The sequence below is a fragment of the Blastomyces gilchristii genome (assembly GCF_000003855.2).
Source record: "Blastomyces gilchristii SLH14081 genomic scaffold supercont1.32, whole genome shotgun sequence".
Classification (NCBI taxonomy): domain Eukaryota; kingdom Fungi; phylum Ascomycota; class Eurotiomycetes; order Onygenales; family Ajellomycetaceae; genus Blastomyces; species Blastomyces gilchristii.
Genome location: NW_003101651.1, coordinates 128,038 through 153,889, shown reverse-complemented (window position 1 = coordinate 153,889; position 25,852 = coordinate 128,038). Strand labels below are relative to the sequence as shown.

At 32.7% G+C, this 25,852-nt stretch overlaps 1 protein-coding gene across 1 annotated transcript; it reads left to right on the top strand.

The window, feature by feature from the left end:
- Positions 1-23,195: 23,195 nt before the first annotated feature.
- BDBG_17924 (uncharacterized protein) lies at positions 23,196-23,468 on the top strand (the record flags this gene model as incomplete). Its single annotated transcript, XM_031725542.1, has 1 exon — positions 23,196-23,468. One exon carries the CDS (start codon positions 23,196-23,198, stop codon positions 23,466-23,468), a length of 273 nt encoding a protein of 90 aa, XP_031581137.1.
- Positions 23,469-25,852: the final 2,384 nt, after the last annotated feature.

Sequence of the window (25,852 nt, the reverse complement as noted above, 5' to 3'; positions counted from 1 at the left end):
TGTAAGTCTCTCTGAAAGCAAGAATATATATAATGCCTGCTTTGACAGTGTGCTGATGATAGTGAATTACTTTATCAAGATAACACACTTTATACTCATCTGTAAGAACTTGAAGTCAAAGAATTTAACTCACATCTTTATCTGCAATGTGATTCAGTTGCATGAATTATCTGTAAACATTATCTCAGACAGAGAATCAATCTTTGCAGAAGAGTTCTGATCTGATCTGATAACTATACTGAAGATCTTGTGAGATCTAAGCACAGCTTTTTATCAATAGACAGATGATCAGACAGAACATCTGATAAGTATATTGAAACAGTATCTGCAGTGCTTTGTCAATTACAATCAGAATGACTGAGTGTATTGATTATCACTCATGAAGTTTGTGTATAACAACTCAAAGCATGTCAGCACAGACAAAACCCTCTTTGAGATGCTTACTGAGACTCATCTGCAAATAATCTTAATGAACCTGCAAGAGTACACTATAGAGTGTGGTGATGCCTGTGAATGAGCTGAGAGAATTCAGGAGATTCAGGAGAAAGTCTGCAAATCCTTGAGAAAGGCTCAAGAGTATCAGAAGAGATACTATGACTTCAAGCATATCACAAAGAGTTTCAAGAAAGATAATAGAGTCTGACTGAGTCTAGAAAACATCATCATGTAGAGATCTAGTAAGAAGCTGAATCTCTTACAGACAGAGTCTTATAAGATTATAAAGAAAGTTAGTTTACAGTTCTATAGATTGAAACTGTCATCTGAGTTATAGATGTATAATGTTTTTCATGTCTCTTTGCTCTGTGAATATAAGGAATTCTTAGAAGAGAATTCTATGACTCATCACTCTGTCTATGAAGCACTAGAGAGTGAAAGAGAATATCAGATTAAAGAGATTATTGACTCAGAGAAGTGAGATCATGAGCTCTGATTCAAGATTCAGTGACAAGAGTATTCTGACAAGATGAATGAGTTCACTTGAGAATCATTCAGACAGATAAGATATCTGCAGAAACTGAGACATGACTTTCATACTGTGAATTCTGATAAGTCAGAATGATGCAGTCTTTGCTAAGAACCTGATTATGATAAAGATATTAACACTATCATTTGTGAATTCTAGTCTATAAGATAATGAGTTTCTACTGAGATGAACAGTCTGCAGTGTATGCAAGGAAAGAAGAAAACATGTTCTTATTAAAGCTAAAAAACAAGAAAATAAACAGGACTGCAAATACAATTTAGAGACTAATAAAGAAAAAATAAAGAAAATTCACACTCACATCATCAATATTCATAACACTCAATCCTCTTATAACTATCAATTTTCTTCTTTAAAGAAGCAGAGAGTATTATATTCATAGTACAGACAATTGTTATATTTGATGTGAAGGCTGTCAGAAATGCACAGACTTCAGAGAAGCTGAACACCAGAGTGCATGCAGTTGCAGTAGAGCCTTAGAGACTGATTATCTGTGTGTGTGATCAGATATCTCTTATGAAGCTGTGTTCACTCTTCTAGTTGTGCTGAAGTATTCAGCCTGAAAACAATGAAGATGCAGAGAGAGAGCTTATCTGCTCAGGTCAACTTCTGTCATGAATTCATAGCATTCACATTGCCTTGATTACCCAGATTTTGCAGGTACTCAGAGACTTATCTCTCATTGGCAATGAGATTGTGGAAATGCACTGTGGTGTGAGAACCATTGATAGAGAACCTAGACATATTTGCATATATCTGGTCAGAGATTGTGCAGGCAGGAGGGGGATGATCATAGGCCTGCAGAGCTGCAGAAGACACTGACAACACTGAGAGCTTTGCAAGAACTGTCAGCTAGAATCTGTAAGGAATTACTTATGAGAAGACTTACAGCAAAGAAGAGAACTGCACTGCTTAGAGCCAGGGGCTGGCCTGAAGAAGGAATGAGATGGGCTGCTGGCCTGAAGATCAGATGCAGTGACAGAGCTGAGAGAAGTGAAGATGCAGTTGTGAGCAGCAGTGCCCCTGCTTCACCAGCCAGTAAAAAGCAATCAGAGAAGTCACAGGAACACTCACAAGAAGCTCAGCAGCAGCCAGATATTGTTTATAAAGATATTGAAATTGAAAAAATTTTTATTCTTGAGAAGTTCTTGAATCAATATGTGAATATTATTAGAAACACTCTCTCTCTGTCATCTGAGTGAAAACACTTCACAGATGAATGAGAATACTCACAGTTTGTGAGAATGAGAGCTGTTATAGAAAAAGAGAAAAGAAGATGAGATTCTGTGAACAGATCTGGAATATTTATACTACTCTAGAGAGGTTTGCTTGCACTGTGAGTGATTCTGCAGAACAGTCAGATTACTCTAGTAAATAAGAGTAATTGTGAATTGCAGGTCTGAATCTTTCTATATGACTATAAAGAGTGATTGCAGACTGTGAACATCTTGATTCTACAATTCTACAGAGTTAATGAAAGAATGGAAAATTCCTCACAATTCTACAGTATTAAAGAGCAATGATTTGTGAGAATGAATAAAAGATTAACTTGTGAATGTTTCTCTTTAATGAGAGTGATCTCACAGAGAGTGATTCACCTGTGAGATGAATCTGTGTAATAGTCACACAAGAATCTCATGAAAATGATTAAGAGTCAATCAGAACTCTTCTATATGAAAGATATGAGATGAATCTGTATGATAGTCAGAGAAGAATCTGTAGATCATAAAGAACCTCACAGAACAAGGAACTGAGTGACAGACTCTTTTCTCTTTATAATAACAAGGGATTTTTCCTCACTGAGGTTTTTTATAGATGTGAAGGATTTTTAGTGAGTATCACTGCAGTGCTGAGCTGACTATGAAGTTACTCAGTGAAAGGCTTCACAGACAAAGTCTTAGAGAGAGAGAAGTATGTAAGAAATCCCGCTCCTTGCAGATTCTTTACCCCTATTTCTATCTCTCATGTAATTAATAGGGCTAGCGGCCCTTGGCTACACACAACTATATAGACTGGAATTCATGAATACTATTTACAACTCAGCTTGAATACTATGATACATTTGACCTCTACATTTATCTTTCTATCACAAACACTTCTAGTAGTTAACAGTACATATCACGCCAAGCTGCAAACACCCGAATAATCGCCTGCGAGCACTTATTCTTACACTAGTTCACAGAACTCTCACTCATGAAATCAGATCTGTGACTGATTATATCAGATATTATGACATCTGATTTCTTTCAGTATTTGATATGAAGATCATACACTTGAAACTCTGAGATTCAACATGCTAAGTGTTTGAAAGGTTTTATCATTGATTGTAGATAGATGAGGCTTTCATAATCTGTGATCACTGTTATTATATGTCTGTTATCAATATATCTATCTTATAACATCAGCACATGCTTGATCACTAGCAATTTCTTTTCATACACTGAGTAATTGAGCTCAGCATCTGATAGTTTTCTATCATCATATGTCACTGAGTGCAGCTTGCTGTTCTTACTTATCTGTAGAAGAGCGCCTCTGATAGCTCATTCAGATGTGTTCATCTCAATGTAGAAAGGTTTATTACAATCTAGTTAAATAAACACTGAGAATGTTGTTACATATTCTCTCAGTGTGAGAAAAGCCTCTTTGCACACAGTATTTCAGATGATTGAATGAAACTTCTTCTTTTACAGATTTGCATTCATTTCTCTTAAGAAATCTGAGAGTGATGCAGATATTCATACAAAATCCTTGATAAATCTGCAGTAGTATGAGACTAACTCAAGAAACTGTTGTACATGATGTATATTTCTCAGCCACAGTCAATTCACTATGACATTCAATTTCTCTGAAATGAGGTATATACAGTCATCACTCACTACATATTCTATGAACTTCAACTCTTCTGTTTCAAACACACACTTGATTGATTTGATATAGAGCTTATACTCTGTCAGAGTTATAAGCACTTCATTGAGATGCTTCAGATATTTGTTATATGAGTTTGAAAAGACTAGAATGTTATCAAGATATATGAGACATGAGGTTTCATTCTGTTTATAAAGAATTGTATTCATCATCATTTGAAAGATGACAGATGCATTGATCAGACTGAATAACATTGTCAGAAATTCAAACTTTTCTCATTGTATATTAAATATGGTTTATGAGACTGACAGTTTATCTACACAGATCTGTCAGTATTCTGAGAGAAGATTGATCTTTGATAGATATCAGGTGTTTTCAATCATATTTAACTGTTGTTGAATTCATGACAGTGAATATTCATTCTTGATCATAAGCTTGTTAAGTGCTCAGTAATTGATACACATTCATCACTTCTCATCTGCCTTTTTCACAAATAGAACTGAAAAGTCTCACACACTTAATAAGAATTGTATGAGATCATGTTCTAGAAGGTCTGTGATCTGACACTTCTGTTCTTCAAGATATGTTTGTGACAGAGGGTACACATTCTGATTGACTGGTTTTGTGTCCCTCATGTCAATCTCATGTATAAATCCTCATTTCAGTGACAATTTCAGTGAAAGATCTGTTCAGAAGATCTTCTCATACTTCTTCAGAAGCTTCTTCATACACTTATTCTTCTACATATCTTTTATCTTGGTTTTCTTCACTTTCAGGTCTTGTATGACATACAGAATGCTTTCAAATAAGGTCTTGTAAATTATTCTCTTTACTTATTAATGCATAAGCAGATTTAACTCTTCTATATCAGAGACATGAAATGTCCTTCTCATATCAGTTGATAGAATTGTATGAATCATTTTCTTTCTATCAGTCAACTGCATATGACATGTACATCATTGAATCTGCAGATTGAATCTTTGAAATTAATTAAGTCTGAAAATAAGGTTGTATTTCATGTTCTGCAGCTCTTACACTCAAATATAGCAAGATCATTCTCTGAAGTGTAAGAAAACTCTTACTTTTACAGGTAATATCAAATATCAGTTATCAGATAATCTTATGTATCAGAGATTCTTCACTCAGTAAACCTCTTTCAATCTTCAGATCATATAATCATTAATATATTATATAGAAGCTTCTGTATCTGCTAACACTTTTGCAGCCATCTCTTGATTCTTATTCAAGTGCTCTCTATACATTAACATTTCAGGTCTTAAGATATTCAGATGAGTGTTCACTTCATTCTCATCTGTACTTCAGTTAGAAGCCTGCTTTCTCTTTACATTCATAGAATTCAGAGAGTTATCTAATACAGACATCTCTTTCACTTTGAAGGCTTTTCATAGAATATCAGTAAGTGTCTCTGAGCTCACTGATTCTGCTAGTTTTTTGACTCTCTTACTTCTCTTGACTGTGCATGCTGAGTGCAATCTTTTATATCATGATTTTGACATTCACAGTTGAAGCAAGCTTGATACTCATGATATCAAGGTTTTCACTTAGAGGATTTCTTTTTCAGAGAATTCAGTGCTTTAACAATAGCATTCAGATCTAGATTCATCATATTCAGATGTGTGACTTGTGTCATAGAAGTCTGATTATCTGTTCTCTGCTGAGACATACTTGATTGCAGTATTTTCTATTACAATTGACTCACTTGTTCTTATATAATGAGAATGTTGTATGCTTTCTTCACTATGTGTAAGAAATTCCGCTCCTCGCGGATTCTTTACCTCTATTCCTATCTCTTGTGTAATCAATAGGGCTAGCGGCCCTTGGCTACACACAACTATATAGACTGAAGTTCATGAATACTATTTATAACTCAGCTTGAATGCTATTATACATTTAATCTCTACATTTTATCTTTCTACTGTGAATACTTCTAGTAGTTAACAGTATATATCACATCAAGCTGTAAACACTCAAATAATCACCTGTGAGCACTTATTCTTACATTTCAAGCTCAGTCAGTCAGCAACTGTCTGTTATAACTGAAAGAACTAGAAACTCACATACTTCAACCCCTGTGAACTCTACTACAGACACTCAGAAGCAGCCATCTGAATCATGAATAACTTCTGTGAAAGAAGTCTCAGAGAACTTATCAATCACTCACAGAACATCATTCTCTGCATCTGTGACAGAGAAACTCTCTGAATTCACAAATGAATCAATCTCAGTGAAGAACATTCTTGAGCATCTTCTGTGAGAATAAGCTATTTTTCTGTAAGAAATGCTTACTGTCTGTAAACACTCTCAAACTGAGTCTCTAGACATGATCTTCAGAAACACCTGTAAACTGAAAAGAAACTTTCTTAAGCTATGACTACTTAAGGCCACTTATTGAACCACAATCTATAAAAGCTTTTGTGAGTTTGCATTTGAAATTGACTCACAAGTCTGACTGTGTGATATAAAAGATAAAGAAGCTGTCATCTATGTAATGACAGACCTCTATTACACTGAAGTCAAGAACTGGCTGAATCATCTAAAGAATAATCATGAGAGATTCTGCTGATCTGTTCTCAAGATCTATCTAGAGAATAAGTTGAGAGACTTCATAAGCTGAACAGAGAACATCTGAGCTGTGATCACTAATATTAGAAAAAGAGGTGAAGAATCTGATGAAGACTACTCATAGCACTTCATGAAATTATAATATGAATTGAGACCTGTGAAAACAGGGTCCTGAAACAAGACCTGAATAATAATATTTATAAAGAGACTGAATAAAGATATACAGAATAAGCTCATTGAGTAAGACTCTAAGCTCTTGATTCTGAAGAAACTGATGACTCTCATTCACTGCTTGTGAATCACTGTGAGAGTCACAGACTTATAGAGAGTAAATCACTGATCAGCTCTGTAAGAATCAGAACAACAGAGAACAGATTTGTCAGAAAAAGATGATAAGACACAGAGAGATTTGTGTCTGACTGCTGAGCAGAGAGAGAGAGCTTCACAAGCTTCTGTGAATAGAGTGTATAATAGAGAGACTAAGAAAAAGAGACTCTGCTTCATCTGTTCTAAATCAGAATATCTTCACACAAACTGTTCAGACAAATCAAAATAGAAATTTGAGAAGTCACAGACAGAGTCAGTAACAGCCTTCTTAAGAGTCTTAAAGCTGACACCTGAATCTGTTACTCTCTCAATGAAAATGCTTACTTATAGAAAGAGATCATATTATGATGCTGCTGCTCTGCAAGCATGAAAAGCATTGATGAACTCAGGATCCCAGATCACTGTGATGTCTCTAAAGCTTGTGAAGTGAATGAGCTGAAAGATGAAGACTGAGAACCTGCTCTTACAATAAGCAGGACATGAGAACTCAGATCTGAGAGCTGAGAGACTCATGAGAATCATCTTTGAATTGCAAGATCTCTCTGAAATCTGAAGAAGATTTGCAGAAACTGTGATTATCACAGATATTGCAGATGACATGTACTTAGAACTTATATAGCTTCAAAGATATAATTCACACATAGCTGTCTATGAGTCAGGTTTATACTTCTGATCAGTATTGACAGACTCACTTATAGAGATAGAATCAGTTAATGCTGTAGAGTTGATTAGAGAAGACAAGCTCATCTATATAATAACTTTGTAAGTATCTGAGAATCTTGCAGTCATGAAAACTGAGCTTCAGATATCAGAGAAATACTGAGATCTCACAGAGATATTCAGCTTAGCAAAGACAGCTGAGCTTTCTTCTCACTGTGAGAAGAATCTGATAATAGATTTGATAGAAGAGCAGAAACCCTTCTGAGAATCAATCTATAAGCTCTCTCATTATGAGATAGAGATCTTATGAACCTATATAGAGAAGAATCTGAAGAATGACTTTATCTGATCTTCATAGATCTCTGCAGAAGCCTCTGTGATATTCATAAAGAAGAAGAATGAAGATCTCAGATTGTGTGTAGACTATTATAATCTGAACTTCAAGATAATAAAGAGTCACTACTCTCTATCTCTGATTGAGAATGTGATCAATCATCTCACAGAAACTGTCATATTCACACAACTGAATGTGATCAATATATATACACAGCTGTAAATACAGTCTGAGAATGAATGAAAAACTGTCTTTAGAACTGTACTGAGATTATTTGAATATTTAGTGATATCTTTTGATCTGACTAATATCTCTGCAGCATTTCAGTCTTTTATTAATAAAACACTTCACATATATCTGAATGTCTTTGTGATAATATATCTGAATGATGTGATGATGTACTTTATGAAGAAGAAAGAACACACTGAGCATGTGTAAAGTGTGTTAAAGGTTTTAGATAAGACAGAACTGTATATTAAGCTCATGAAGTGCAACTTCAGTACTCACTAAATTAATTTCCTAGAATATGTAATCACTGCAGATGATATTCAGATAAAATCTTCATAGATTGAGACTATTCTATCATAGCTAGAGTTAACTAGTATTCATGAGATTCAGATCTTTCTGAGCTTTGTGAATTTTTATAGATGATTTATCTTTGCATTCATGAGAATCTTCTTAGCTCTTACAGACATGCTGAAGAGTGAAAATAAGAAGAAGTTATCTTATAAATAGAGAATGAAAAGATTATTAAGAAGAGAGAACTGTGAGAACTTTCTTATCTCAGAAGCTTATAAGATCTTTATAAGATTGAAACAGATATTCACAGACACAGTGATACTGTTTCACTTTGATTTCTTACTCTTAATCAGATTAGAGACAGATGTCTTCTTCTTTATAATTTTAGAAATAGTCTTACAACTACAGTCAAATAAGAACTGAGTTTCAGTGACCTTTTTCTTGCAGAAGATGTAACTTATAGAGATCAACTATAATATTTATAATCAGAAGCTTCTTATAATAGTGAAATTCTTTCATTACTGATATCACTACTTTGAGAGTTTCATGACAGTGATTACTGTTAGAACTGATCATAACAGCTTATAACAGTTTACTTCAATCAAGAAACTCTCACAGTAGCAGATTCACTGAGCTCAGAGACTGAGTGAGTTCTGATTCAAGATAGAACATATCAAGAGAACTAAGAACTTAGTAGATGAATTCTCTCACAGACCAGACTATGTTAAGAAGACTAGGATGATAGATATAGAGAGACTAGAGAAGATAGAAAAGCTTCACAGAATACTCAGACTGAGTGTTATAAAGAGATTGACTGAAGAGTCTTCTAATCTCTCATAAGAGAAGAGAAGAGAGAGAGAGAAGAAGCCTGTATAACTACTTCTTATAACACTGAGAGTTAATACTCTGAGAATCTCTGTGAGAATTCTTGAAAAGAGTATCTATAATCTGAAGAGTTTGCAGGCTTTGAGAAGCACTGTGAAAGATCTGATGTAAGAAAAAACAGAGTATAAGTCTTTATAAGATCTTCTATTCAGATTGTCTGAACTGCAACTGAAGAATGAATATACTCAGTATATTTAAAAACTGCTTACAGCAGAGATCAATCCTGCAGAAATAAAGAATTAAAGAGACTTAAATAATCTCTTATAAAGAGAGAGTCAGATTTATATGTCTGTAAATGAGTTTCTATATATAGAACTTATTAAAAGATATCATAACTCTTCTCTAACAGGTCATTTTACAGATACTAGAACTCATGAGTTACTTATAAGAAAATACTTCTGACTGAAGATATGAGAACTTGTGAAGAAGATAGTGAATTCTTATACTATTTATCAGAATTCATGAGTAGTGTGATTCAGACTATATGAAGAACTTACTCCTCTACTCATTCTGTGAGAACCTTGAGAACAGCTAGAAATAAATGTTCTTGTAAGCCTCTCTGAAAGTAAGAATATATATAATATCTGCTTTGACAGTGTGCTGATGATAGTGAATTACATTATCAAGATAACACACTTTATACTCATCTACAAGAACTTGAAGTCAAAGAATTTAACTCACATTTTTATCTGTAATATGATTCAGTTATATGAGTTGTCTATAAACATTATCTCAGATAGAGAATTAATCTTCACAGAAGAGTTCTGATCTGATCTGATAACTATACTGAAGATCTTATAAGATCTAAGCACAGCTTTTCATCAATAGATAGATAATCAGATAGAATATCTGATGAGTATATTAAAACAGTATCTGCAGTGTTTTGTTAATTATAATCAGAATAACTGAGTGCATTGATTATCACTTACAGAGTTTATATACAACAACTCAAAGTATGTCAGTACAGATAAAACCTTCTTTAAGATGCTCACTGAGACTTATTCACAGATAATCTTGATGAACCCGTGAGAGTATACTATAGAGTGTGATGATACTTATGAACAGACTGAGAGAATTCAGAAGATCTGGAAGAAAGCCTGTGAATTCTTGAGAAAGACTCAAGAGTATCAGAAGAGATACTATAACTCTAAGCATATTATAAAGAGTTTTAAGAAAGATAATAAAGTCTGACTAAGTCTAGAAAACATCATTATACAAAGATCTAGTAAGAAGCTGAATCTCTTATAGACAGAGTCTTGTAAGATTATAGAGAAAGTTAGTTTACAGTTCTACAGATTGAAACTGTTATCTGAGTTATAAATATATAATATTTTTCATGTCTCTTTGCTCTGTGAATATAAGGAATTCTTAGAAGAGAACTCTGTGACTCATCACTCTGTTTACAAAGTACTAGAGAGTGAAAGAGAATATCAGATCAAAGAGATTATTAACTCAGAGAAGTGAGATTACAAGCTCTGATTTAAGATTCAGTGACAAGAATATTCTGATAAGATAAATGAGTTCACTTAAGAATTATTCAGACAGATAAGATATCTATAGAAGCTGAGACATGACTTTCATACTGTAAATTCTGATAAGTCAGAATGATGTAGTCTTCACTAAGAATCTGATTATAATAAAGATATTAATACTGTTATTTATAAACTTTAATCTATAAGATAATAAGTTTCTACTGAGATGAATAGTCTGCAGTGTATATAAGAGAAGAAGAAATCATATTCTTATTAAAGCTAAAAAATAAGAAAATAAACAGAACTGTGAACATAATTTGAAGATTAATAAAGAAAAAATAAAGAAAACTTAAACTTACACTCTTATCATCTGTAATACTCAATTCTCTCACAACTACTAATTTTCTTCTTCAAAGAAGTAGAGAGTATCATGCCTACAGTACAGATAATTGTTATATTTGATATAAAAACTGTCAGAAATGCACAGACTTCAGAGAAGCTGAACACCAGAGTATATATAGTTGTGACAGAGTCTTGAGAGCTGACTATCTGTATATATGATCAGATACTTCTTACAAAGCTGTGTCTGTTTTCTCAGTTATGCTGAAGTATTCAGCCTGAAAATAATTGAGATGCAGAGAGAGAGCTCATCTACTCAGATTAACTCTTATCATGAATTCATGACATTTGCATTGCCTTGATTACCCGGATTTTATAAGTACTCAGAGACTTATCTCTCATTGACAATGAGATTGCAGAAATGTGCTGCAGTACAAGGATCATTGATAGAGAACCTAGACATATTTGCATATGTCTGGTCAGAAATTGTGTGAGCAGAGAGTGAGTGATTATAGGTTCACAGGGCTGCAGAAGACACTGACAATACTGAGAGCTTTATAAGAACTGTCAGCTAGAATCTGCAAGGAATTACTTGTAAGAAGACTTACAGCAAAGAGAAGAACTACACTGCTTAGAGCCAGAAGCTGGCCTGAGAAAGACAGGGAATTGACTGCTGATCTGAAGATCAGGTGCAGTAGCAGAGCTGAGAGAGATGAAGACACAGTTGTGAGCAGCAGTATCTCTGCTTCATCAGCTGATAAAAAGTGATCAGAGAAGTTGCAGAAACACTCACAAGAAGCTCAGTGATAGTCAGACATTGTTATAAAGATATTGAAATTAGAAAATTTCTATTCTTAGAAAGTTCTTGAATTAATATATAGACATTGTCAGAAACACTCTCTCTCTGTCATCTGAGTGAAAACACTTTATAGATAAATGAGAATACTCACAGTTTATGAAAATAAGAGCTATTATAGAAAAAGAGAAAAGAAGATGAGATTCTGTGAATAGATCTGAAATATTTATACTACTCTAGAGAGGTTTGCTTACACTGTAAGTAATTCTATGAAATAGTCAGATTACTCTAGTAAACAAGAGTGATTATAAATCACAGATCTGAATCTTTCTATATAACTACAAAGAGTGATTACAGACTGTAGATATCTTAATTCTACAATTTTACAGAGTTAATGAAAGAATGGAAAATTCCTTACAATTCTACAGTGTCAAAGAACAATGATTTGTAAGAATAAGTGAAAGATCAACTTATAAATGTTTCTCTTTAATGAGAGTGATCTCATAGAAAGTGATTCATCTGTGAGATGAATCTGTGTGATAATCACACAAGAATCTTGTAAAAATGATTGAGAGTCAACTGAAACTCTTCTGTATGAAAGATACAAGATAAATCTGTGTGATAGTTAGAGAAGAATCTGTAGATTATAAAGAATCTTACAGAACAAGAAACTGAGTGACAGACTCTTTTTTCTTTATAATAACAAGGAATTTTTCCTCACTGAGATTTTTTTTATAGATGTGAAGAGTTTTTAGTGAGTATCACTGCAGTGCTGAGCTGATTCTATGAAGTCACTCAGTGAAAGGCTTCATAGATGAAGCCTTAGAGAGAGAGAGATATGTAAGAAATTTCACTTCTTACAGATTCTTTATCTCTATTTCTATCTCTTATATAATCAATAGGGCTAGTGGCTCTTGACTACACATAACTATATAGACTGAAGTTCATGAATACTATTTACAACTCAGCTTGAATACTATTATACATTTAACCTCTATATTTTATCTTTCTATCATGAATACTTCTAGTAGTTAACAGTACATATCACACCAAGCTGCAAACACCCGAATAATCGCCTGCGAGCACTTATTCTTACACTATGCCTGACTATGAGGTTAAGCATTTTCATTTCACTCTTAACTCAGATGTAAGACTATGAATGAAGATCTGTAAACAGAAAGATGTTAAAAGCTCTTCATTCAATATAAGATAGTGTAAGCTGAAGTATATGAAGTATGATATAAGATCACTTACTTATCTACACTCAGTGAAGTGTTCATAACACTTATCTTATATATTCACTTTCTCAAAGTTGTGCAAGATTCATTTGAAAAACTTATTTCATATTTATGAGAATGAATATCACTCTGAGTCTGTGAGGTTTATCTTTTCATCAGTTATTTATAATGACTTCACTTTTCTGTGTAGAAACACAGCAGATCTTAAGACTTGTTAAAATTTTATTAACTGTCTGTCTGTGAGTTCACATTTAATTCAATAATATGATTACATCTGACTTAGCCAGCTGATTGCAGCATCATTTTTTCAGTCACTATTAAAGCTTGATAACTTCAGCAGATCTCTCAGCTTGATGTATTTTATGCTTGAATTCTCATCATATACAGTGATCTCTGATAATGTGTATGCTTCTGAAGAGATTATGAATAATCATGATAAGATCTTCAGATTCAGTGTAGTTATCTGTCTATATAAATGTTCAATCTTCTGCTGCAGGCCTGAGATCTGGTTTTCTCTATCTTTATTAATGATAATGATTGTGTCAGTGAAGCTCTTCATAGTAAATGCTTAATCTGCAGTGAATGCCAATTGTTATTTAACTTCTACCTCAGTCTGTCACTGTATACACAAGACCTCAATCTCATTTAGAATTCTTGTATATGTATGAAGCTTTGATTTCAGTTCAGCAGTCTCAACTGCTTTTCTTACTGCTTTGAGTAAATTCTCTGAGAGGTTCTGCATATCTTCTGATTCAGATAGCAGAGAAGAATGTTGTTTGTATCAACTAGAAGAGATATTCATTTCAGTGATTTCTCATTGATTGTACAATATCTATTATTATATCACTGTATTATTATATCACTATATCATTCTATCACTATATCATTATATTGCTATATCATTATATGATTTCTGTTATCATTGTACAACTCTGATAATGGCCATCTCTCTCTTTTATTCTTCTTTTAAGTAGAGAGTGAACTTCTTTGAATCTGATTCATTACTCTCATCTTCTTTCTCACATCTCATTCATTCATCTATGTGACATTTGCCTGAGCATGGAGTTTTCCTTCAATAAGCAAAGCAGTATCAATTAGATGCTCTTCTGCTCATCACTCTTTATACACTATCTTTTGAGATGTTCTAGAACCACACTGATATGATAACTATAAATCACTTCATAGATGAAATTATCATGCTCTGGAGAAGCCTGCACTTCTCACTAGTTTTTAGACATGCTATCAGATGTGATTCAAAGGTTACTTAAGTCAGCATACAATTACAGGTGTACACTGGCTTCTTATATATTGTAATATCATATGCTAAATTAATTAGCAGCTGCTATGGCCCCTTTACACTTGTACGCGTACGCTAGTAGTTCGGAAGCGGCCGCGTTATTATCCGACAGTCGTACGTTCTTCCGAACCACACCCCGGTGGCCGAATGGTTAATGCGGCCACTCAGTAGCGCCTTGGCGTGGGAAACCAAGGCGCGTGGGTTTGAAACCCGCAGGGAATACATTAAATCCGGAACTCAAGCACCTCAGGTTTCTAATAAATACAGAGGTGTACAAATCACTTCAATGAATCGCTCTATGTTTCTGAGCTGAGAAGTTATTATCACATGTATTTAATTGTCACTTCTTTGTATTTTCCTATGTTCTTGTTATCTTGACATGATCTTAACATCTGTATTTCCTTCTGTATAATCAACACTTAATCTGTATTTAACATCATGTAAGAACTCATCATAAGCTCTGCTTGTATATGAGTATAATGAAAGAATAATAATAATAATAATAATAAATATTGTCAGCAGAATGTAGAGAAACTGATTATTTATATCTCAAAATAAAAGACTTTGTCAATAATTATATTAATATAGAGTTAATTCTCAAATTTAATAGAAATCTAGTATTGCTGTTCTTAATCTCTTACAGAATCTATTGAATATTGAGATATTAAAACTAGATTTAATATATCTCACTGTGCAGAGATCAAAGGCTCAGTCAGATCTTGAAATATACTGAATTTATAGTTGTTAATATGCTGTTAACTTATTCTGTTGACTCATTATCTGCTGATTATATATTGAATACTGTTACTGAAATATCTTTTTGTATTATTCTATCAGAAATAAGTCAGATTGAAAGAGGTAGTACAAGAGTGAGACTTGATATTAATGTCTAGATACACTGAAGACAGATTATGAAGATTGCACTTTAGAAGTATTTATTGATTATATACTTGATATTATTACTGAGATATCTTTTTGTATTTTTCTACTGAGAATGAGCCAGATTGAGAAGAATGATATAAGAGTGAGACTTAGTGTTAGTGTTTTGAAACATCAAAGATAAACAGGGTTTTCACAGAGATTACTTCTCAGATATCTTCACAACTACAGATTGAGAATCTTTCAAAATTGAGAAGATTGATGCATATGACTAGGTCTCTTCACCTTACAATTTGTATGGCAATTTGGCCCGGGGTTGTGGTGTGATAGGGGAGAATGAGGGATAATCTCACACAGGAGTTTTGAACAATGTCTGGTTCATGTTTGACTGGATAACTCCACCACCACACGGGGTATGCGGTCGGCGATGGGGTCAAAATGCTCATATAATTGAGGGCTTTTTGATGGATCTATCAGCGGGTTCTTATTCGAAAAATCGAGCGAGTTCGTAGTGCACTCTTAAGCTTGGAATGAACTGAGAACACTGGCTCTTAGATCTGAAGATATTGATTGATCAAGATAGAACAACTCATGACACTATATATGTTTCTCTGATTAGAACATCTTCTCTCTGAACTGACACTGATATTAATATCTTCACTTTCTCTACACTGAATGAACTGTGACATACAGCAGCTTAGACTGATGAACTTCTTCAGATTCTCATTGAAATAGTACATCAAGAAGCACTCTGATTTTCCTCAGAACTATGTATAAGAACTAATATCTCAGAATATTTAATTGATGATAATAATACTCTGCAGTTCTGTGAATAATATTAAGTTCTCTACTCTGAACTCTTACATACTCAGATAATATAAGAGATGTATGATTCATATATAATCAGTCACTCAGATTATGAATAATTGTATTAAATAATCTCTCAAGAGTTTTACTAATCTGAGATATTAAACAGCATCAGATATTTCATTTGAAACTGCAATTATTATTCTTTTATCACTTTGTGAAAGAACTGTAGAAAAGATCTACTGAAATCACTTAATGTCTCTAATAGAATCTGATAAGATATGATAATTAACTTTACAGTTGATCTCTCTGAGAGTAAGAATTATAGAAATATTCTGATTATTATGAACTGATTAGACTGGCCGCTGAAACCATGAATTTCACATTTGATTTCATTTGATCTGATCTCATACATTTCTTGATGTGAATTCCGCTGAGACTGGCTATCAAAAAAACATGTAAAGTGACTATATATCAGATCTTAAAATGAAACCATGACTTGAAAAAAATGAGAAAGTGATCTCATTTAGTCTCATTTAGTCCCATTCTTGGCATAAAGTTACTATTTTTAGACATTTTAAGGTTTTTTTTAGACTATTTTTAATTTTTTAAAAAGTAATGCTTTTTGGTAACTGTCACGCCTCTGGCCGCGCCAAGGCCTCGCTGCGGTTTCATACGGCTCATTGCTTTCATGCGGATGATTTCATCCATCCCGCAGGCCATCTGAACCGGTTTCCAACCACTCTATAACATTATTCAGATATATCATAGAAAGATCTGATTGATGAATATAAGAACTCTGCTTCTATACAAGGTCAGCAGATTACTCTTTCTTGATAATAAGACACTGCTGAGGTATCACTTCAGCTATTCTTGCTTATGAAATAAGAGAAGAGTATTCACTCATTGTCTATATAGAATAGCTAGATACTGACTTCTCATTAAAGAAGTCAGTGATTCATTTTTCTTCTACTGAAATATATATGAGAGTTACTGTATATCTTATACAATCTTCTTAGTATACTAAGTATTATATCTGTGATATTCTTGCAATAACTCTGTAGTCTACAAGCTCACTATTCAAGCAAGATAGTCAAGCTCACTTATACAGCTTCTCAAACAACTACTTCTATGTAATACTGCTGACTAGTCATCACTTTGATTTCATCATGTTACAATTTGAATCACTCAATCTGATTACATGTTTGAATCAGTCAAGCTCTAACAGACTGATATGATCTCATACATCTATACTGAGACTGACCTGACCTCACTCTCTGAGAAAAACACTACATCATTCTCTAGAGTGTGTACATCTCTACTCTGACAGAAATCTGAGATTTCTGAACCTGCTACACATTTTGACATAAGCTCTTCAACTACTCTGTCACTGCTATGGCCTCTACACACCTACATCTATTATGAAGATAGAGAGATTAAGATTGAAGATTCACTGAGATATAAGAGAAACATCTTGTCTGAATTTCACAGCTTTATCTGTATTCTTGAATGAAAATTCCACCTTAATCTGAGCCAGTATAATACTCATGAGATATGAGTAATATACACTGCTAACCTTCTTGAAGGTATCTCTACAACTACTTGAGCCACTAAGAAGAGAGAGCTTGAGTGTATCAATACTGTCATGACTTGAAAAGAATTCAAGAACTTTCTACTGAATCAAATCAAAGATCACTATAATTACAGCTTCACAGCAGCACAGCAGTTCAACTCATTATATCAATGAGATAATAAGAATTCTTTCAATTTCAATATAAGATTTGAAGAATATTGAGAGAAATTGACTGATGATTTGAATCAATTAAAAATATAGCTTTATCTTATAAAGCTGACTTACAAGATACAGATAATAATATTATAATATCAGAGTTCATTAATTAATTATACTGAGCTTGTCAATCTGGCTTCTCAGATCTATTTGAATAATTAATTCTCTGAGAAAAAGATTAATAAGACCTCTTCTAAGTAATCAATAATAGAATTTAAATAGTGCTGTGATAGCTTCAGTGTAGAGAAAGTAAAGAAGAATTTCAAGTATTCTGATTCTTCACTCACTGTGAAGAAATATTAAAAAAGATTTGATAAAGATCTCTATTTCAACTGTGAAGCTGATGATCACTATATCAGTAATTGTAAGAAGCTGAAGAAGAGAAGAAACTGAGAAGATATCTTCTCAAAGTTAACTTCTCTTCTGATAAACATATCTACAGAAGATAAAGAGGAGAAAGAAAAGAATTGATAATTCTCATATCTTTAAGTTTATATTATGATTACAATGTATACTCTGAATAAGAAGATATTAGTGAGATACCTACTCAACTTCAGAGTGAATGTTAACTTCATATTCTATTTCTTTTCTTTGATGAAGAGTTGAAAGAAGATAGATCTATCAGATCATATAAAATTTATGAATAAAATGAAATATCACTGTTTTAACATAATTCAAGCAAAGTATATAATCACAGACTCAGAAGAAATTTTTAAGAAGAGCAGTCTGCTTCTTCACACAGTCAATATTATAGATAAGAACATTATTCTAGATCTTCTGTAATTGAGAGAAAACAATTCTCTCATTGACTGAGTCACTCAGATGTGATGATACTGTCTCACTGATGAAGAGATAATGATAGAGAAATCTAAAGAGTTTTATTGAAAGAATCTTGAGAAAAAGATTGAGTTGATATATTATATAGCAGATGATTAAGACTTGAGAATAGATGAAGAAGTCATCACTCTCACTGTAAGATTAGCAGCAGTATCTGTCATTGAAGATGAATGTATATAATATCTCTTTACAGATTTTAAGAATGTCTTTTCAGAAAGAAAAGCAGCAAAGTTTTCTAACACTAAGATGTAATATAAGATTCATCTTGAAGATGATGTAATGATGCTGTATAAGCCTCTTTACAACTTGTCTGTAAAGAAATTGAATGTTCTGTGCAAATATCTTGAAGAAGTGTAATCAAAGAACTGAATATATTCATCAAAGAGTTCAACAGAAGTGTCTATACTCTTTATACTTAAGAAGAATGATAGACTATGTCTATATATAGACTACAGAGGCCTTAATAAGATGATGATTAAGAATCACTATTCACTACTGTTAATTAATGAGATGATCAATTGATTATCTGAAGCAAAGATGTTTTCAAAGATTAATATACAGAATATCTATCATAGAATCAGAGTTAATAAAGATGATGTTTAAAAAACAGCTTTTCATACTAAGTATGACAATTTTGAATATCTTGTTTTATCTTTTAATCTTTGTAATACTTCAGTCATCTTTCAGACCTATATAAATAAGGCACTGTGAGGTCTTGTCAATGTCTCCTGCATAGTATATCTGGATAACATTTTAATCTTCTTAAAATCAGAGAAAGAATATGATACTCATGTTTAAGAAGTGTTAAGTTGCTTAAGACAGTATCAACTCTATGTAAACACTGAAAAATGCTTGTTCTATATACAGAAGATTGATTTCTTAGATTATATTATTAAGATGAATAACATTTCAATGAACAGAAGCTGAGTCTTCATTATTAAGAACTGACTGATACTGTGAATATACTGTGAGATGCAGATGTTTCTAGAATTTACAAATTTCTACAGATAATTCATCTATATATATTCATGAATTACTGCCCCTCTTACAGATCTGTTAAAGAGAAGTGTGAAAGATAGAAAAATGAGACTGTTTATTCTCACTCAAGACACTACACAGATGTTTGTGAAATTGAAACAAGCTTTCACAGATATCATGATACTGAATCACTTTAACTCTAACTTACTCAGTCAGTGTAAGACTGATACATCTGAGAATGAGATCTGTGAAATCTTTTCACAGTTAACACTGAAGATCTTTTAATATTAAAAGAATCAGAGAATAATTACTTCTGAGAAAACAGATAATAAATTATCTGTAAGAGAAGGCTTTTTCACAGAGCTTATAAGATACTATAAATAGAGATCAGTGACTTTCTTCTTCAAGAAGTTATTACTCACACAGAGAAGGTATAATACTTATAATCAGAAGATATTAGTAATTGTCAAATTCTTTAAGATCTGATGATATTATCTCCAGAGTAGTAAGTACTCAGTGCAAGTTCTCACTGATTATACAAATCTGTGTTACTTCTTGATAACAAAGAGCTTGATAGAATGTCAAGCCAGATGAGTAAAGCTGCTTTTGAAGTATAATTTCTATATCTGATACTGTTCAGATCAGCTTAACTCTGTCAACACACTGTCTAAACAGTCTGATTATAATATTATTAATGTAAAGAAGAATTCTATAAAAGAACCTCTGTCATCACTGCAGAAGAAGCTGACTGCAGAGAGTTGAGATTCTCTAAAGCTCAGAAATAGCACTGAAGAGACAGTTGTATGACTCAGTATAGAAGATGAAAGAGAATCTGAGTCTCTGTAAAGAACTGACACTGAAGATCATGAGCTTCTTATATCATATCTTATAATCATTGAATTGATAAAGAATGAAATAATCTACAATCTTTCAATCTGACTACTTTTAAAATTTATTAATAAGTTACAGAAGAGAGATGTCTCTACTGCAGCTTGAATTCAAAAGTTAAAGAAGAAAGAATTCAGTTTAAACTTGAAAGAGACAGACTCTGAGCAGGGCAGTGCTGCTAAGAAACTAAGTTACTGATAACTAGAAGAATATGAACTTCTACTGCTGAATGATTCAGTCTTCATCTCTTGTAGCAGAGCAGTGCATCAGAAGTTATTGAGAATTCATTATAATAATTCTCATACAGAGTACTTTGAGTTAGAGAAGACTGAGAAGCTTCTAAAATATAAATATATTTAAGACAAGCTCTGAGCAGATGTCAAAGAGTATATTAAGACTTATAATATCTATCAAAGAATAAAGATCTCACAGTATAAGTAATACAGTGAGTTGATATCACTGTCTATTTCAAAGAACTTATAACAGAATCTATTAATGAATTTCATAGTTGACCTGCTGAAGTCAATAAGAGTCAAAGAATATGACTTGATTTTGATCATTGTTGACTGCTTCATGAAGATAATCAGATATATCTCTACTTATAAAAAGATTAAAGTCTCTGAATTGACTGATCTGTTTTTAGATATCATCATTTATAATTATGATGCTCTAAAATTGTTAATAATAGATTGAGAATTCCTCTTCATCAGCAAATACTGATCAGCTTTTTACTATTATCTTATAATAAGATGTCTTCTCAGTATCATATTTTATTCACAGACTGATGACTAGACTGAATATTAGAATTAGATACTAGAACAGCATCTTTGAGTGTTCTGTTTATATTATCAGAATAATTAGCTTAAATATCTTCTAATCACTGAATTTGTATATAACAATGTAAAGAATGCAATCTTAAAGATATCTTCTTTCTATACTTATTATGAATATAATTCTTCATTACTCAGTGACATCACAGATAATGTTTTAAAGAGAGAAATAGACAGTCAGAATATTAAACAGATACAGAGAATGAAGTATCTCTCAGTATCAGAAGTAAAAGTAAGATTGAAACTTTTGAATAAAATTTATAAGAAGATGATGAAAAGCATCTACTGTGCTCAGAAGTGATAGATAAAATACTATAATTAAAAACATCTTTCAATGAAGTTCTTGATAGAGAATCAAGTACTACTTTCAGTAAAGAATATCAAGATAATAAAACTGTGTAAGAAGCTCAGTGAGTAATGACTAGAATCTTTCTCAGTAATAAGAGTGATAAGTAAGCAGATATATAAGTTGAAATTACTCACAGAATTGAAATCAATTCATTCTGTTTTCTACATTTTCTATTTGAAGCTCTATAAGTAATATCTCAGAGTGAAGCTGTCTCAGTTAAATAATATTAAGATTAAGAGTGATACTGAATATCTTATGAAGAAAATATTAAATAAGTGAATATATTATGATAAGCTTTAATATCTTGTTAAATAAAAAGATTATTTATTATCAGAGAATTTATGAGAACTGCTTGAGCATTTGAAAAATACTGAGAAAGAGATTATAAGCTATAAGACAGCTAGTAGAGACTGCTCTGTTATACATCAGAGATATTAAGTAAGAAATACTATTTAAGACTTCTTGTTTTTCTTAAAGAGTTTTTTAGAGAGAATCTTACAGTGATGAGTTAATATCTTATAGACTCTGTAGCATTCTTCTTCTATTTTCTCTCAAAGAGTTTTTAGAAGTTTAATAAGACTACACAGATGTAAAATTTCTGAAGCAGTTAAAAGAAAAGAGATATTTGAAACTAATAAAAAGATTAATATTATTAATCTGCAGATCACTGCTATTCTAATGAGGCTGCAGCCTGTTAAAAAAGTAAAAAGAGAGAATCAGAGTCTACTTATCAATAATTACACTCTTATCAAACTTATTCTTCACTGTTGAAGTCTTCAGCACTGATATCTTTATCTGCTGAGAAGTTAGTACTGCAGTGCTGCAGAGAAGCATGCTGCAGAAGAGTATAAGAGATGCTGAAAGTATTAATTTATTAACTTATAAAGCATCTCAGTCATCTGCTTCAACTGAAGTGAGATTCTCTTTAATCAGTGATTAATCTCTGTAGTACTTTTAATAGCAGTGCTGACTGATCTCTTCTTGAGATCAGTCATTCTGAGATGTTTTTTTATCTTGAAGACTCATACTTTCATCTTCTTTTGCAGATGAGTAAGAAAAACCTTCTCAGTCTTGATAGAATTTATCAATACTTAAAGCTCTGAGATTCTCACTCTGTACTGCTTAGACATCTGAGCTTCTTATCAGAGCTGACATAACACCTTCTTGTAGAGTAGATAATACTTACAGAGAGACAGAAGTCATTATTACAGATATAACAGAAACAACAGAAGTGAGAGAAGAAGCAGATATATAGAATTCTCTTCTTCTTCAGCTGCTTGATACAGTACAGACAAGTAGTAATATCAGTCAGAAGCTGCATCAGAGCCTTCTTACAGAGAGAAGATGAAGAAATCACAGAACTCTGCAGACTCAACTCAGCAGCATTCTGAGTAGGGCTCAGACATGCTGTGAGAGAGAAACTACAGATTGAGCTTCTCAGAGTCACTGTTTCTGAAATCAAGCTCTCTTCAGATTTCTCTCTGAATGACCACATAGAGTCATATACTACTGTATTGACTGAGAGAGGGGGTGGCGTCACAATGGCGGTGAGAAAGGCAGGGGACAGACTGAATACAGATGCATCAGCTGGCAGAAGAGACAACACCTCACTGCAAGACACAGCAACTATCACTGCAGCTGTGAGAGAAGTAGAAGAAGATGTGATAATAAGAGCAGTACTTCTACAGCTTATTGACATCATCTTCACCTTCAATCTAGCTTTCTTGACAGTCATGAAGACTGCAGCCACATCACAAAGATGTTTACTCACTAGAAAATGTCAGAATAAGTTCTTTATTATTCTTCAAGAATGATACTCTCATGCACTCACTGTTACAATTAAGAAGAGAGAAAGAAAAATGTTTCATAGAGAGAGAGAATCTTTTCAAAAAATTCTGTTACTACTGTTAGCTATGTCTCTAAAAATACATCACTTTTGCAGAGAATTTCATATATAGAACAGAATATATTAAGAGATCTGTAAGTTACTTATTAACTATATTTTTCACATTTTAAATTGATATATAAGGAACTCACTTATCACATGTTTGAATTGAATGAAGATGAGAAAAGAAAGATCTACACAGTTAGCAGAAAAACTCATCTATTTCTTTATATCATACACAGTATATATACTGTTAAATCAGTTGATAATTGTTACTATATAACAAAGATAATTTCTAATCTGATAATCTTAAGAGCATCAGAACTATGTTCTTAAAGAAGAGAGTATTATCATATCTCTGACTGTGTCAAGACCTCACTGCAGTTTCATACAGCTCATTACTTTCATGCAGATGATTTCATTCATTCTGCAGACTATCTGAACTGGTTTTCAACCACTCTATACATCATTCAGATATATTATAGAAAGATTCAATTGATGAATATAAGAACCTTACTTCTATATAAGATTAGCAGATTACTCTTTCTTGATAATGAGATGCTGCTGAAATATCACTCTGACTATTCTTACTTATGAAATGAGAGAAGAGTATTCACTTATTGTCTATATAGAATAGCTAGATGCTGACTCCTTATCAAAGAAGTCAGTGATTTGTTTTTCTTCTACTGAAATATATACAAGAATTACTGTATGTCTCATACAATCTTCTTAGTATACTAAGTATCATATCTGTGATATTCTTGTAATAACTCTGTAGCCTACAAGCTCACTATTCAAGCAAGATAGTCAAGCTCACTTATACAGCTTCTCAAACAACTATCTCTATATGATGCTGCTGACTAGCTACTGCTTCGGTTCCGCCATGTTACAGTAACACTCAAATGAGATTTAAAGTCATTTAAAGCAATAAAAATAATTTAAATTGAGAAGTGAAAATCATGATCTCATTTGGAAAATGTGATAAGAGTAGACAGTAAGTTTCACTGAGACAGTATGAAACTACTATCTAATGTTAAAACTGTGTAATGAGATCAGTTGAATTGATAATGAGACTATTAAAAAATCTGGTTCTGGTCTCAGACACGGTCACACAGTCAGTCTAGAACTGATTAAGCAAAGATATAATATTAAAACCTTGTAATAAGATGAATGTTAAATAAGTTATCAAAGCTTTTCTACAGAGTCTGTTCTATCAAATGTATGAATTACTAAGATTTATAGTATTAAATCAGAGCTGTTAATTTATGAGCACTCTCTGAACAAGAATCTGTCAAGTTCTTAAGATTATACACTGTCTGTCAACTGTCTATCACTCTGAGACTGATAATATATCAGAATGAATAATTCAGACTGTAAAGAATTATCTCTGCAAGTTCTGTAATCACTTATAAGATAATTAACATAATCTACTTCTACATGCAGAGATTACTATTAATGAATGAGATGCTGTTTCAACAGATATAAGCCTGTTCTTTCTTATACACAGATATTATATGAAAGTGTTGAATCTTCTAGAGATTACACAGTTCACACTGAACCTCTGCAGTCTGATTCAGATCACTGACAATATAGTAACAAAGCTCTGAGATATCTGTGATTGAGCAGAGATCTTCATGACAACTGTGAAACAAGATCAAGAGAATCAAATCAATGTTCACTGAGACCTCACTGAATAATATAAGATAGAAGATCTGATATAGTTGAATCTTAAGAATATATGAATCACATATTCATCTCATGCACTAGATTACTATTATATCAAGTATAAAGTGATAGAAGTTCTAAGTAGTCACAACTACTATCTTAACATACTATCAGAAATTCATGATGTATTTCATACAAGCTTGCTTCACTGTGCTATTACTGATCTGTTTTCTTCTCAACTGACTTCTGACTGACAGTTACCAGATATCATAGAAGAAGATAATGAGCTTGAGTGAGAGATTGAGAATATTCTCAATAAGAGACCCCGCGGCTGCAGTCAGTAATATCTTGTGAAATGAGTCAGCTATAATTAATTAACCTGAACTCTGAGTTCTGTGTTATCTGAAACAGCAGTTCTTGACTGATAAGAACTGCTTCTGAAAGAAGGGAACTAATGTGACAGGCTGCACCTGATCAATCATATAGACTATTCTGTTACACTTCATAGATTCTTTCACTTCACTTCATAGATTCTTCTGTTTCACTATTGAATATATACACTCTGATTCTCAGTCATTCTCAATCACTGATTCTCAGCTGCTATAAACATGTATAGATTCTTTTACTCTGAAGCTTCACTGCATACAT